The following is a 16905-nucleotide window of genomic DNA, read 5'->3' on the forward strand; positions in this document are numbered from 1 at the left end:
AGTTTTCTTTGCACGTTACTCTCTCTGCCCTTTGTTTTCCCCACGTGTAGACTTGGGATACTCTCTGTGCTTTCTTTTATGGGATGGTTGTGAGGATTAACTGGATTGATTGACTCGAACGCTTAGAGCAGCTTCACATGGGGACAGGAGGTGTGAAACCCAACAGCTATTTGCTGTTGTCACCCATGTGGTCCTCCCATTGTGGCCCACACCACACTGTCTAATGATTTGCTTCTCCTCCCAACTAGACAACAAAGGTGCCAGTTGTCTTCATGGCCCAAGCCCTGGCATAATTCTTCTGATACGTGTCATCATCCTCATCACGGCCATTGGTGTCATCATCAACAATGAGAAGACCTAACACCAATGGGTGTTTACTGTGTTCCAGGACTTTGGCCCAGAGTACTCTCTCTCATGAAGTAGCTGGAGCCAGGATTCAAAGTCAGGTTGTCTGACCCCAGAGCCTGCTCTCTGGACCAAAATATGTTGCCCCCTGACCCCCAGCTGAAGTTGCCTGGTAAATACTTGCATGGACAGATAGAAGGAAAGAATAAAAAGAGAACTGGGATAGGTTTTCTATGCATCAAATTTATGTAAAACTCCATCTTGAGTAGGTAAAGTCTGAATGGACGTGAAGGTTGCTCTGTGTTTTTCCACTTTCAAGTTGAAAGAACCTTTTCTTTCCCTGGCCATTGTTTGGGGCCAGGGGCTAGGAACTGCCTGCCACACTTATTGGCCTGCTCCACGTCTCAAGTGCCATCCGTCAAAGGAGCTTGCTTTGGCAAACAGCTTAATTTCTGTGTTTGTGCCATTCTGAGGACATCAGTCAAACCTTTCAATAAAGGCCCTGGCCTCATTCCATTTTCAGCCTCACCGATCACGGATTTTGCTGCAGAAGCTGGAAAAGACTGGTGGGTTCTGAAAACCAGTCCTTAATGAGCAGGTGCACAGCCCTGTGTTTGTGAACACAAGGTTTGGAGTCCTCTCCTTGGCAGCAGAATCGACGTTCTCATAACCTCCATGTAACTGTGAACTTGAGGCGTTGTTCCAAGTTCTCCCCATATGAGAGCCAACCGTGGGAGGCATAGACTCTGTGAGCTTTCCTTGCTACAGTCAAGCTGTGTTATGCCTGAACATCTTGTCTCTTCTCCTGCCCCATCATAATAATTTCTTGCACTTGCGCGGAATCCTTAGGAAATGTTTTGTGTCTACATTCTCACCAAGTTCACACACCGAAGTAAGAGGAAAGATGGTATTATTTCAGGGCCTCAGATAAGAAAATCAGGGCTCAGACAAGTTAAGGTTTTTCCCGGAAGAAGCAGCTGATGAGTAGGGTGATCTGGATTTAAACCCTTGTCCTTGGGCTCTGAGACCTGTTCTCATTCTGCTGGACCAAAAGCTTCTTGTGGGTCAGGACTAAGTTATTTATTGCTTGATGTCCCACTCAGTTCTTGGTACCATTCTGGTTACTTGATAGGTTCTCATCAAACACTTGTTAAAGTAAGTTGAACAGAAGGGAACTACAACTCAGAATAGAAACTCCGTAGGGCAGATTTTCCCACTGGCAATAACACCTTGTTAACTTAGCTGTACCTTGTCTTATGTAGATGTTCCCATCATCCTTAGCTATCTGGATGGTACCTTCCATACTCTGCCATTGTGGGTTTCACACCTCCGAGTAAGTCCTGGAAAAGATGTAATTAAGGGCTGGAACAGGATTTTTTTTACTGTTAAGAGTCCTCTGGGATAGGTGATTTCCTTTCGTTGTGGAAAACAAATGTTTATCCTCAAACTTCTATAATCCCGTTCATCTTGGTCTTTCCCTTCCATCCTGGACTGCCCCCTTAGGAAGTGAATGATAATTTCATTGCCCACAAAGGAAATAGCCCAGTTATCCCACAACTGAAGAGTTCTGAGGGAACTTTTCAAGGTTTGTGGTTAAGTTGACTTGATTTTGGTAATAAAGTAAGCCATTCCCAAGAAGGCTATGTAAACGGAGGGCCATTCCATAAGATCCCGGATCATCTGAAAACATTGCTTGTCTTTTCTTCCTAACTCCTCCCAGCTGCCATGGTCCTTGGGCAGCCCCTTGAGCAAAGTTTGGCTGTTTCTATCTGTAGAGGCTTCGCACTTGTTGCACTTGGGCAAACGCAGCCTTATCTGTAGAATGAGGTGGCTTTGGTTTGGAAATTGGCTATACTTGTTGATAACAGGCATTAATTTAATCAGCCTCAAATTGATGACAGCTATCTCCTGTGGATACAAAGGTAGTTTGCTTTGATTGTGATCCTGTCTTCTGATGAAAGGTCTAGGCTTATTTTGTCTTGTAAAAGTCTGATGTAGGCTTATGTAATCTGATGGAGCTGGGAAGGGGGAGGAGTGGAGGAAGGGAGGCGAGAGCCCCAGGTACATGCTCGATGTGTTTGCTCTTTTGTTCCGTTACCTGCTTTCTCTGGAAACTTTATAGATTAGCTTTTATAATCTACTTTGAAATGTTTGCTGTTTTTAAAGCAGAAGCAATCTTTGCAGTTTTCAGGCAGAAGGTCATTTTATACAAAATGTTCATTCGTGTGCAACAAAGCTTATTTCTTCTACAGGAACAAAGAAATAATGAAGGCTCCTTAAAAGCTGTTTTTCTCTAAAGAAATGATCATCTTGATAGTTGGTGATTTATATGTGTCATTTCTATTAGAATTGAAAAGTAAAAACATTTGTATCAATAAGGATTACTGAATATTGTGAAGCTCTCAGATATGACTCTAACTGTGGATTTCAGCATTTCTCACTGGGAGGGAAAGCAGTCTTCTTTAATTGTGTCCATCTTTCCAGGTAATTTCCTTTGGCCCTGGTTTATTGCCTGAAGATCTTTCGTAGATGTGGCCTCTGTGTAGGTCTCTGAGATCTGACTGCTACCAGCACATTTTCTTGCCTCCAGAACTTTGTGCGCAATGTTCCCATGGGCTGGAACACTGGTTCAGCACCTTCCCTTCTTCTGTTTTCCTTTAGAGCACAGCTTGATGTCACTTCTTCTGGGAAGCTTCCTAGCCTACTGGCAGTATTCTTTGTCACTTGTCCCTTTATGTGCACTTGCTGTTTTCCTCATGTGTGGCCCTCACCCTTCTGTAAAGCACCTCATGTTTCATGGCTCACTGGTGGTACAACCCCACACTTTGGGAAGTAGTGATCTGACTATTCTAGTGCAAAAGCAGCAAAGATGAATCAACACTGTGACAGAGTAGTAAAAACTCCATCCCAAGAACAAAGGGGAAGGGATTTCCATTCCAGAAGGAATGAAAATGTAAGTTTGAACATCTTACACCCCCCCCAACTTAATAGGTCTTAAACTATTGATTTCTGACCCCCCCTTTTTTTTTTAAGTTTACTATTTACTTTGAGAGAGCAAGAGCATGAGCTGGGGAGGGGCAGAGAGAGAAGGAGGGAGAGAGAGAGGGAGAGGGAGAGAGAGAGAGAGAGAGAGAGAGAGAGAGAGAGAGAGAGAGAATATCTCAATAAGGCTCCATGCTGTCAGTGTAGAGCTCAGTGCAGGGCTCGAACTCATGAACCATGAGATCATGACCTGAACTGAAACCAAGAGTCACACACTTAACTGACTGAGCCATCCAGGCACCCTGATTTCTGACCCTTCATACAAGAAAGGAGTGTTTGAAATTAGCCCTGGGAACAAATCAATCCCATTTTGTCCAGATTCTCAGAGACACATTTTCATGTGCTGACAGCATTTTAATGAGGGTAGAGATTTTTCATTTTATTTCTGGGATCAATTGAATTTGAAATCTGGGATGCAGATAGGACCAGGGTCTCCTCTGTCTTCGCTGCTGTAGACCGTCAACATGCTGAGTTCAAGCCCTGCCCTAAATGGTGCCAGGGTAGCATTACCCCTAGGTGCACACTGATGGGCAAAAGGTATAACTCTTCCTGCATCAAACTAGCTCTTCAAGCAAAAGCCGCTGAATCTAGTATAAGGAAAACACGAACCATGCGACACTGGGTATGGTCGTGATGGCAGTGATACTTTCTTCTGGTCATTCTGTATGGTTATTCTTCTACACCAAGTTTAGTGCTTGTTGGATTTGAAGGAAGTCTCATGTGATCTCTAACCCTGGTATTCTTGACAATTCAATCATTAGCTTCAAGTGAGTCATCAGTATAGCCCAAAGCCATGTTAGGGATTACAGGTTTTCCTTAGAATCCCCTCAGTCGAATGTAACCTCCCCCCTTTTTTTTTTGGAAAAATAATTATGTATTCATTCCAGAAAAAAAGGCAATAAAAATGTAGGTACGATTATTAAATGTACTGTTGCAAAATGAAGCACATTAAGTGCTTTGAAATCTTTGTTAAATTCCAATATCCCATTATAACAGCATTTACAAGCCAAAGCTTTTTAGTTTTAACATGAGAAATAAAAATATCATTTTTCTTTGCTTCTCCATATGGTTTTTATATTTCTGTTTTGCTTTAAGGATTTCTGTCTGTAATGGTTCCCTCCTCCGCCTTTCCCCCTTCTTATTAAAATTTTTTTCTTTTCATTTGTACATAATTTGTTCATTCTGATAGACTCAGTAGGAGTCCAGTAGTAAGTTACTATCACATTTTTCTCTTACCTTTCCCACCTCTCACTGTACTGTCTTTTCCCCTATTAAGCCAAAATGATCAGGAACAACAAAAACAAGAAATAAAAGATAAAATACAAGTAGAACAACAAAAAAATCATTTTCTTCTTCTGATCCAGTTTTTACGGTGACTTGGTGTCCTGTTCTCCCCCCTCCTCAACCATGACAGGAAGTTTGACCTCCATAGCTGTCATCTTGATTTAAGTGTTTTGGAGGAGGAGACTGGAGACTGTGTGTCCTGTAGCATCGTACTGATTATACGTGGGGTCACTGTAAGAAGAAATAAGATGTGATTTAAAATGAAACGCTTTAATATCCCACTGTTTCCCTTGGCAGTTTTGCCTTCACCGTAGCTGTAAATAGTGTCCATGGTCCATGGCTTCTAGCATTTCTTATTTATAAAGATGGCTTTTGTTTGTATTTATTTCACTAAAAGGGAAGCGTTCTTTGGAAATATAAAGTCGCTGAAACATACATCACATCCTGAATGGCAACTTTTTGGCTTGTAGATGCTTTGTTCCAAGGCCAGCATGTATATTCTAGTACATTGTTATCATTTTTGTTGAGCGAGGGAATGCTTTGGCGTTAAAGTGGGGAGGATCCGCGGGCGGACAACACTGCTGTTTCCTTGCCTCAGAGCCCGGTTTTGAATACGAGTCTTCAAAGCCATTTTTATTTCCAGTGTTCAGTTTTAATTAAAAACCACATTCACAATTCTGTAATCCCATCTGCAGATCCAAAAGGGGAATTCATACAAGAGAAAATTAACTCATTATTATTAAAAGCACACTGCCTTTCCAATAGGTATAATAGAGTAACAGTTTCCCTCGGGCTCAGTGGTTCCTTATATAATAACTAAAATATTAGCAAATTTTAATTGATTTTTCTTACCTGCAAGCAGTGATCAAACTTATTTTTAAAACATACTTAATTTGATTTAGGTGATAAAGGGATTTGCTTAGGAAAGAGACACTAGAAGCTGCTCTTTTCTACTGGCAAGCATGAGTTGGAAGTTGAATGGTCTTGACTTTTTTGAAATGGTGATTCAATTTATTTTTATAATAGGAACTTTTGTCCCCAGGACTCTGTTTTAGGTAAATTTATGGCACATGATATCCTTCTTTTAAAATTTTTTTCCAGTGTTTATTTTTGAGAGACAGAGACAGAGCATGAGCAGGGAAGGGCAGAGAGTGAGGGAGACACAGAATCCGAAGCAGGCTCTGGGCTCCGAGCTGTTAGCACAGAGCCCGATGTGGGGCTTGAATCCATGAACTATGAGATCATGACCTGAGCTGAAGTCAGACGCTTAACTGACTGAGCCACCCAGGCACCCCGGCACATGATATCCTTCTTAAATAACATTTCTTTTAATTTGTGTGTCTTTATAAGAGTATTGCAGAAGGAAGATCAACTACCCTTTATTCTTTCCAAAAGCTACAAGTTCTTGGTGTGCTGTTTGTCATTACCATTGTGCATAACCGATGAGCTTGTTCTTGAGGATCTTCCCCTGAATTCTCCCATAAAATGTAGGCCTCTCTTCCAGTAGCCCCATACTGCATGAAGTATGTATCCTTTGAAAAAGAGCCCTGTTCGAAAGTACTTAACTTGCTTTCCATGGGATAACTATTATGTGTAGCTGCCAGTGGACCATCTGTTTTTGAATCTTATTTCTTAAGGTCTTGTAGTGAGCTTGATGGTAAAATATCTTCATGGAAACAAAAAATATGTGAGATAAATTAAGTTAAAAAAAAAAAAAGCACGTGGCAAATTTAACTTGAGAATGAACGTAAAAACTGGCCAGCAGGGTACTCGCTGCACCACAGAGAACAGTGCTTTGCCTTATCTTAGTAGTCAGTACAATAGTATTGAATTGTTTCCAGTTTGTTACCTCCTCGTGCCCTATGACTTGTATTGCAGTGTTTGTGGTTGAACTGTATTACATTTCATGTTATGTTATATATGAATATGTTAAATGGTATTATGATATACATATATACACAAAGGTAAATGAAATGCTTTTTACTAAATATGTGAAATACATATCATGCTGTGTTCTTTCGTGATAATTTCAACTACCTATTATTTCCATCTTGTTCTCTTATTTGTTGGTATTATGCTGCTTTATTGTTTTTTTCATTTCCAGTTGTTCACTTCTTTCAATATTTTGTCTTGGTCATCATGAAATTTTATTTGTTCTTTTTGTCATTTGTACATGTCATTAGCATTTCTTCTCTGGATTCTCGGAGTATTTAGATATCATGAAACAACCACTTCTGTGTGTTTAAGTAAATACATAATCAAAATGCATGAGTTTGTTTTTTTTTTATAATGTAAGTGCTCAGACATGTATATTTATGTGTAAATATATATTCATACATGTTCTATAAACCTCAATATGAAACTGATTTCATGACACATACACAGAAAATCTAAATCTGTTACAAAGATTAAAAAAAATTTTTTTAAGGTTTATTTATTTTTGAAGGAGAGAGAGACAGAGCGTGAGCAGGGGATGGGCAGAGGGAGAGGGAGACAGAGAATCCGAGGCAGGCTCCAGGCTCTGAGCTGTCAGCATAGAGTGCAACACGGGGCTCAAACTCAAAGGCATGAGATCATGACCTGAGCAGAAGTCAGAAGCTTAACCGACTGAACCACCAGGTGCCCCAATCTGTTACAGAGATTAAGAGAATAAGCTCTCTAGGGGTGCCTGGGTGGCTCAGTCGGTTAAGCCTCCGACTTCAGCTCAGGTCATGATCTTGCGGTCTGTGAGTTCGAGCCCTGAGTCGGGCTCTGTGCTGACCGCTCAGAGCCTGGAGCCTGTTTCAGATTCTGTGTCTCACTCTCGCTCTGACCCTCCCCCATTCATGCTCTGTCTCTCTCTGTCTCAAAAATAAATAAACGTTAAAAAAAAAGAATAAGCTCTCACAAATACATCAATTTCTTGTATCACTGTCTGTCACTCATCTGTCGAAGTGCCTTTGCAGACTGGGTCATGTGATTCCCGGTGGCTGACATACTTCATTGTCTAGGATGATTGTAGGAAGACTGTGATGCAGTGAAAGGTTGGGGCCAATGGATCCAATCTACGTAAATAGTGTCTCTTCTTAATTTTTCTTTTCTTCTGTTTCTCATCCTCTCAACTGTATGCTTCTCCTCTAGAAAGCATATACTGTCTTATAGTGAAAATACATATGTACACAGATTTTAAAAAGACGAATGAAAGTTGAGAAAACTTGGAGAGCTGGTGCATATCATTAATCAAGGCAGCAGGGATGTATGCAGCTCTAAGATGAATGCTGGTTTTTTGCCAGTGGTTCTCAAACTTTAGCGGCTTCCAAATCCCCTGGAGGGCTTGTTAAAACGGATTTCTAGGCCCACCCTCAGGGCCTCTGATTCTGTAAGATGGGATGGGGCATGAGAACGTGCATTTTTAACACGTTCTGGTAAAACTGATGCTCGGGTGGGGGACTGCCCTTGGAGTAGCCCTGTTCTAGGGTCACCGTTTCAGGTGTTTCCAATGAGGAAACCAAGGCCTGACAGGGGAAGGGGCTTGAGTAAGATGTAGTGGGTTGTACCTAGGCTAGGGTGAGAACTGGGTCTTCTGGCTGTGGCTCTGTAGTGTTCTCCTGGGATCTGTTCTTTGATTCTCCAGAGAAGGTGAAGCCCCTTCCTGACTAAAGAAAGTGTGGGAAGCCAGATTTGCTGCCCTCCCAGATGCCTGTCTGTGGGCAGCACTGTCTCTGGCTGACCTATCTCTTTGCATGTTCTATGGAGAGAGCTTAGTGGTCTGTATTGGCACCTAATGTTACCCACATATATTTCAACCTCTTCATTTCCATATCCAATTGAATAATTATTCATGGAACATTTGTCTGTTGATTTGTAATCATTTAGAGATTAATACCCGTGTCACCATGTTTCAAACGTGGCCTATTAAACTCAGGTCTGTGTTATGCCAAGAAAAAACAAGTTAAAGACAGCACAGGTTACAAGAGTAACCAGAAGGAAAACAGAAATGGCTGGATTTTTACTTGGATCTAAAGGTTTTGCTTTTAGTTCGATGAAATTTTAGTGAAATATTATCTCACTAAGTGAGTTTTCTGCAACATCCTCTAACCTATGTTTTCAACTTAATGTTGGCAAATTCAAATTAAAGTAAACATGATTTTGATAGTTGACTAATTGCCTTCGAATGGAATTTCATGAAATTGTTTTCATAAGAATATGGATTGGTTGAATTTAATTGGCTAAGAAGAGTAACAAGAGTTGTATATTTAAAGGTTCTGGTTATTGATCTAATTTCAGCGATTTTCTTACTGGGATGCAGATGGTCACAGTGGCATTGATGTCCCATAAATCCAAATAATTGTCACCTGATAATTACATACTAGAACTGGGTGCAGAAATAATTGCTTTGAATGAGTGAGGGAATTAAAATCAGTAGTATTTCCCAAACTGAAGGGGCAGAAAGTTAGCCCACGTAGTGTTGGACTCAATTCAGTTCAATAAATCTTGTGATGAAGAGACATCTATATCTAAGGAATCACTCTTTTAGGTAGGTTTTGTCATTCTTATTGGGCCTCAAGGACCAGTGTCTTTGAGTTGTTACAAATTGCTATGAAAATGGATGCAGAGCACGTGTGCATTTATGCACACATAACAGTAAATGTTTGCTGGAAAAATTTGATTTAATGATGAAGGCAAAACCCAGATTTTGACACTGATGTTACTGTCTCCAGTTTCATGGGAGCAAAGGGACCAAGTCACAGTGTACATGCCATGATGCAGTCTGTCATCTGGGGGCAATGGAGAAGCATTTGCCTTTTTACATTGTTGGAATGGGGTCTGGGCCACATTTCTGATCCTTCACGTTGCCTTCTCTCTTTTCAGCGTCTTGTGGAGGCTGCAGAAGAGGCACATCTGAAACATGAATTTGATGCAGACTTGCAGGTAACTGATTACAGTTGAGTTAAATTTTTTGTGTGTTGGCTGCAGAACGAGAAACACTAGGTATAGCAAAACACCAGCTTTCAGTGAGAGAGACTTTCAGGAGGATGCTATGCAGTTAAAAATATGCCTGTCCATTTCTTGACAGGGCAGGGTGGTGGTCCTTGACAGTTTTCTACCCTGACAGTTACAGTGAATGATAACACACACTCACATACATGCACGTAACCAGATTTTGACAAACCCCTCCCCAGTTCTGGAGGACTTAACCAGTCAACTAACAATAATAAGCAGAACTCCTAATGGTTTATTGATAAGATGGACAGCTTTGGACAGCAGAATATTAGCAAATCCCACTTCCCCGGCTGACTGAACGCAAAATTGTGACGGATGTAATCTTGAATTGGCTGTTATATTATATCTAAAAATTAAATCATTCATTGACATGGCATTTGAACATCTAATTAATAAATTTCTTTCAGCGGCTTTTATATCCAACTATGACACACTTGCATTTGGCAGAGAAGGATTTTGATGTTGCCATATATATATAAAGCATATTAAAAGGCATCAAGGGAATTGAATAATACCTGGAGGTTCCTTTTGGTCCCTCTTGAAGGAAATTTTATCTGTATTGTCAAAATGAGTTCAGTGGTGTTTACCCCCTGCTAAGCAGACAGAAGGAATGAATCTTAATCCTTAAATCTGTACTTTGCTAGAGTGCATCACCTTTAGTGGCATGTGGTCACAATTAGAAAGTAGTGTTTATTTTGGTATGTTTTCATTTGTTGGAAATGACAAAGGCAGATCTAAGTATTCAAGCACAAAAGAGGTGGTGATACCAAAGGTAGCCTTTAGCTGTATCTCTGTTCCATGGATGTCCCTCTTCATCACTCCCCATCTATGGGTAAAAAAATGCACACTCAAATGGGGGTAATGGAGGAAAGCTTAATAAAGGAAGTATTTACAAAGGTATGGTTCTATTTCTATGGGATTATTTACAAAGGTATGGTTACAGAGAAACCAACAAGCAGTGATGTTCTACCCCAGGGTAAGCCACCCTCCTAGCCTGAGGAACATGAGTGGGGAGTGGTTTCCAAAACCCAGGAAGAGTAGCTGTATGGAAAGGTTATTTGATAGAGGGGTGCGGCCAGTCGTGGTGAGCTAGAAGGGTGGAATTTGGGGGGATAATACCCCAATAACAGTATCTAGCCTTCTGATATCTTTCTGGTACCCACCATTGACTGAATCCAGCTATTGAAGTGGTTGATGTTGTTCTGTCTTCTGAAGCATTTGAGCTAGGTGCATAAGGGTGAAGAATTGGTCTGCAGGGGAAAGAGAAACTATCAACCCCCACCACTTGGTAGTCATTTTCAGGCATAATACCAACATATGAAGCAAATAGAGCCAGGACGGTAGCCAAACAAAAGAGATTCCAGGGAGAGGTGGAGAAGTGCTGGGGACGATCAGTAACAGTAGGATAGAGGTGGAGAGGCCAGCCCAGCTCTTTGGGCTAAGTTGCAGGAGAAGGGGCAGAGGAGTCAGCTGAATGGGGCAAGAAGCACCTTGTTTCCTACAGTCACACCTCCATGGCAGCCGTAGGAAAGTCCAGAGGCTATTTACTGGCCACATTTATCTTCAGCGTGCCTCCTCTTCACACAGTTTGGAGTTCCTAGAGTGGGCCAGAGGGACTGAATGGAAGCATCAGGAAACAACTTTGCAACTGTGAGGATTGTAAGGACCTCTTGAATGTGTTGTCAAGAGAAACTGTCTCCTTCTCCTGGGGAATGTTCTGGTTGTAAATTACAGAAACTCATATCAACTCAAAAGAGATTACCGTGTTGAATAAGAGTCCCTGAATCCACTCTAATAAGATGTAAATAAACAAGAAGATATAAATAGATAGGTAGATACATAAATAAATGATAAGGGAAAGCTTTTACAGTAGAATACCAACTAATAAATATAGAAGAAATAGTGGAGATAGAAGATTATTCAGGCAGGAATCTTTAATGGATGCTAAACCTAGTATGGAAGAGTTTGATGAAGAACAGAATATTGACAATTTCAAAGTATCTGCCCACAAATTACTTACTAATTACAAAGAGGAATATAGCAACTTTACATGGAGAAACCTGGCAGACACTTCCTTAAACAGGTAATCAAAATTAATATCACTGATGACAAGACAAAGGGACATCAAGTGCCTCCAGATGTGTGTTGAGCCTTAGGACAGCATCCCTATGTAGAATTCTTGCCCAGAATGTATAACCTGAATCTAATTATAATAAAACATAAGACAAATCTAGATTGGGGAATATTCTACAAAGCAACTGGCTAGACTATTCAAAAATTCCAAGGTCAAGAAAGACAAAGAGGGGCGCCTGGGTGGCTCAGTAGTTTTAAGTGTCTGACTCTTGATTTTGGCTCGGGTCATGATCTCATGGTTCATGGGTTCGAGCCCTGCATTGGGCTCTGCACTGATGGTATGGAGACTGCTTGGGATTCTCTCTCTCCCTCTTGCTCTGCCCCACCCCTGCTCGCTCTCTCTCTTGCTCTCTCTCTCTCTCTCTCAAAATAAATAAACATGAGAAAAAAAAAGACAAACATTGAGGACTTGTTCCAGACTAAAGGACACGAAAGACACATGACAATGAAATGCAATGCTTGATCCTAAATTAGATTCAGAACCCAGAAGCAAAGATTTGAAAATGGACCCTGCATTAGGTGATAATAATGTATCAATTTTCTGTTGAATTTTCTGATTTCTGTGTATTGTGCTTATGTAAGAGAATGTCCTTTTCTTGAGTTTTTCTGGAGCAAACATTTGCACCCACTGGTCCAAGAAATGAGTTTGTAGGAGAGTGAAAAAGATTATTGGAAGTCAGGACTAGTTTGGAAAATCTGGTGTTGATGGCTCATACAGTCAATTTTATTCTGAGATCAGTTGTCTACAAGACACGAGTGGGCAAGAGAGGGAATAATTTAATGACTTGAGAGGGTTATTTATCCTTCAGCAGAGAACAAATGTTGTGTGGTTTAGGTCAACTAACCTAGAGACACTCTTTTTTGTCCCTTGAAAGCTAGTGTTCCCTTCAAGAGTGCTCTGACTTCCTATTAGGAAGCTTTATAGTGGAATTCTGGTGTAGCAAACAGATTCCCTTGTCAAATGTGGTGCTGTAAGGATAAATGCAGCATTGGCATCTCTTTTCAAAAAAAAAAAAAAAAAAAAAAAAAAAGAGCGACCGAGAAAAGAGCCTTTAGAGTGTTACAGTTTTTGTTCTCTTGGGAACAAAGAAGGGGAGCCCAGTTTTTCCTCCCTTGGTCATATGTTTTGTATAAGGTACAACAGAAATATTAGGGGCTACATTTGTGGTCTGAACTAGAGTAGAGGTTAAAAAAAATCTGTCAGTATTACAGAGTATCATTTACTACCTGGACCTCAGACCTTGGTGAAATCTCTGGCTCAGAGTAAACCATGTGTGCTTTTGCGAGAACCTATAAGAGAGAGGCCTTTGAGAAAATGGATGTGCATGGAAGAATGTGTGTCTTCTGAGATGAAGGTTTTGAAGCCGGGAAGCTTCAGTGCTACTAAGTGCAGGTCTTAACAGCTTGGATGTCAGCCTTGTTGCTATCACCGAGGTAGCAGGTCCGTGTACGGGCTCTGGGTTTATAGCTACGACAGTCCATTAGAGCTGATCAATTGTTAATCTGGGTTCCACTGACCTCTTGGCAACCCCTGCCAGTGGATTGTTTTTATCAAAAAAATTTCAGACTATTATCTGCTCACAGTGAGATAATGCTAAGGACGTCCCTGTGCTATTAGCTCAGGAAGAGCAGAGGGAGCTGGGGGGTCTGTTTTCCTACGGAAAAAATAAAAGTGCTTTTGTGAAATTTCCTCAACTTTGTAGCTTCAAGTTGTAGCTCCCTCCTCTTTGTTCCCTACATAGAAAAGAAGTGATAAGGTCTGCCTCTTATTTCAGGTTAAATTGGAGCCTTTGCCTCGTTGCACCATTCAGGAGCTTTGGAAGTGAAGAGTTTGTTTTCCATTGGTAGAATCATCAAAAATTACCACAAGAAAGTCATGTGTCTTTTATTGTCAGGATTTTATTTTTCATTTAAATTTTGTCTTACAGTTTCTCTAGAAGTTTAACATTTTTCTCATGGGCTTATGGCCTTCACATCATCAGTGTTCTTTGTAAGGTCTGTAAACATAGAGTTAACCGTTCTTGACAAAAACTGTACTGGGGCAACAGGTAAAATACAATGTTGGAAGGGTAGCATGTGTGAACAGCCCACAATGCAGTGCCCTCCATGGAAACCAGACCTGCCTGGTCGTCTTAAGTGGCTGGAAAACTTGACTGTTGACACTGGGGTCAGTTCAGCCCTCTGGCTTGTCCCTCTCTATGGGAGGCCTGTGGGTTCTAGATGGGTCTTATCTTGGTTTTGTCCTTTATTCTCTGGTATCTCTCCCTTTGGGCAACTTATAATTGATATGAACAGAGGCTGTGTTAAAATGGCATCTTTGCTTTTTTATTTTGTGCTTTGAATTAACATAGGTTTTTTTTTTTAAATATAAAGCTTACATGAGGTTGATAATTATAATGTGAAGAGTTGAAGAAAAGAACCTGTGTCTTAATTATCACATGTGATTATTGTAGTGTTTCATTATTTTGATGCCAAACCCAACTGGAGTTGGGGAGAGAGTGGTGGGAGCAGACCCTAGGCCGGGTTATCCTAGCTACTAATGAATTTCCAGAAAACTAGGTCTACATATATAGTAGAACTTGGAGAGAATGCTTCTCCCCAACCTTGCTTACTCTTTCTTTTTGGGTTTTTCCATTGGCAGCGAAGAAGATGGAAAAAAAAAGTCCTTTTGACAGTTTACTAAAAACCTGCTTATCTTTGAACCGCAAACATATTTTCTTTGAAAGCTGTCTCCAATAAGTGCCAATTGCACAGAGCTGGTGCACAGCAGAAAAAAAAAAATGTGGTTTTGAATTGTGTATCCTGCAGAAGCCTTTTCCATTGCAAAGTTTTCTATAATAATTTTTCTTTGTTATTTTGTAAGTAATAGGAAAATAAAAAGCCTGGTGATATGCAGAAGGATAACAAAAGTGTAAGTGGGAAGGAACTGGGGAACGGAGTGTCTTGAACGTCCCTCCTTATCATCCTCAAGCCTCAGACACCTACCTTGCAAACACCGTGGACTGACTTCAACGTTGGGGTGAGGGATTTGGAGTGGGAAGGATGCAAAGACCATGAGGGGAAATCTCCCAGCGGTTGGGCTGGTGGGACGCCAGCCTCCATACTTGTGGGGCCGCTTCCCACGGCCACCTCCTGGCCACCCCTGGTGCAGCATGCGGTCCCTGCTGAGGGAGACCCAGGTGAAGGACGGGGGCCCCTTTGGGAGCCCCAACATCCTCTGCTGTAGGCCACCTGTGTCACCATTCACTGGGAGGAGGAAGCCGTTCCTGGAAAGGATTAGGAAGGGCAGTGGAGCAGCAGGGCAGACCTGTCCTTTTCCCTGACAGTCTTTCCCTGCTGGCCAGTGAGGCATTGCCCTGGGGAAACCTGCACGTTGTGGACGCAAGCCAAGGATGGCTTTAGTGGAAGTTCTTCCCGAGCGGAGGAAATCACAGTCCTCACGGGCTTTTACAGTTATTCCTGACAAGCCCCAGTCTATCCTCATCCTTTTTGCCTGAGCAAGGGGTTGGCTCCTTGCAGAGGGAGGAGGTGGAGCACAGAAGCCCAGGCCCTGGAATTAGAAAATGGTGCTTTTCATAGAGGTAGCGAATTGACTTTCTGTGCATAAGCAAGAAGGAGAGGGGTCACATCTATAGGAAAATAAATGAAAACAGAAGGAGATTTTCACACTTCCTATTAAAATAAGTGTTCCCCCCCACCTCCGCCACTTTTTTCTGATCTAACTTCTGAGAACATGCCTATTGTTTTTTTTTTCTTTCTTTTTATCAGCTTGGCAGGGGGTCACAGTCTGCATTTTAAGATATTACATTGGGATGTTTCTTAGGGGCCACATGTCATTTATGCACAAGACTGATGTGTAAATAGTTTCCCAAGAATCCTTAAATGTGAACATTCTAAAATCAAAGTCACTCTGTGTACACAATTGTATTTGTTCATTTGGTTAGAACGTTATGACTTTACATAAGGTCAGGGCATGATTGAGCTTTGTGTTAATCAGTTGTCTGGTAGTCACATGTTATGCACAGGACCCCGCCTGTTGGTCATGTGGAAGTGGAAGAAGAGGTGGCAGGTGGAGCCTCAGCTTGACCCAACACAGAGATCCTTGGCTTAGAGATCTTGAAACGTAGGTTCTAGTAGTTCTTGTCTACCCAGACCATTTACATGCTCAAAGATCTGCTACTGTGGTCTCTTTGCTCATCCATGAAATGATGTACTTGTAAGGTCTAGATGATTTCTAAGATTTCATCCATCTCTCGTGGGCTGTGATAATTCAATAAGTAATTGTCCATAACCTCCTCTGTGTCAGGCACTGTGCTATGCATATGGCCACAAGTGCTAAGCCGATGCTGTCCCTGTTCTCACATAACTCACCATCTAACAGCAGTGACTGATATTAAAACTGTGGTGACATAAATAATTATTACATTTGAATCTGATAAATGACATGAAAGAGAAGTACAGGGCATTATCGCAGTGTACAGCTAGCAGACCTCCCCAAATCTGTGCACCTAGTTCAAGGGACCTTGGAGCAAAGACTCATCCAAGAGTGGGCCTTGATTGAGTGGAGATTCAAGGTTTGCCTCCATCACAGCTAGAAGAAATGTCTCCAGACACAGAGAACCCATAATATCTTTATTTTCCATAAGTGCAAAATTAAAATTATTTGATCTGTTTTCCATATAATAATTTTTCTCACTTCTGAACTCTGATGATACTTTATTTTTGCCTCTTTTTTGATGCTTACCATTTTCTGTTCTGTTAATTTTATTCACATATGTCTATTTTTTGCTTAATTTAACATTTAGGACTGAGTACAGGACTGGGTACATGTTAGACCCTGTTCTAGGTTGCGGGACTTCCACAAACTGAGATGTGACCCTTAGAACCCAGGAAAATTCTAATTTATCTTTTTAAATGTATGCATGTGTATGTATGCATAGTGCGTGTGTGTGTGTGTGTGTGTGTGTGTGTGTATGTATGGTTGCTATAAGGATTACAGTGAACATCCTTAAGTGTACAGTGTATCTAGACTTAGTGTATGAAGTACCACTTTACCTGGAAAAAGAACTTTTCACCAGTGTAATTCTACTTAACTACCATTCTTTATGGTATTATCAT

At 41.2% G+C, this 16905-nt stretch overlaps 1 protein-coding gene across 3 annotated transcripts in view; it reads left to right on the plus strand.

The window, feature by feature from the left end:
• Window positions 1-16905, plus strand: part of CACNA2D3 (calcium voltage-gated channel auxiliary subunit alpha2delta 3) — an 897621-nt gene that overhangs the window by 241345 nt on the left and 639371 nt on the right. For all 3 annotated transcript variants that reach the window (XM_045051588.1, XM_023249840.2, XM_023249841.2), the window contains exon 4: window positions 9523-9582. In XM_045051588.1, coding sequence (XP_044907523.1) covers window positions 9523-9582 — 60 coding nt within the window. The remainder of the gene's footprint in view (window positions 1-9522; window positions 9583-16905) is intronic.

The sequence above is a fragment of the Felis catus genome, chromosome A2 (genome assembly GCF_018350175.1).
Source record: "Felis catus isolate Fca126 chromosome A2, F.catus_Fca126_mat1.0, whole genome shotgun sequence".
NCBI classification, from domain to species: domain Eukaryota; kingdom Metazoa; phylum Chordata; class Mammalia; order Carnivora; family Felidae; genus Felis; species Felis catus.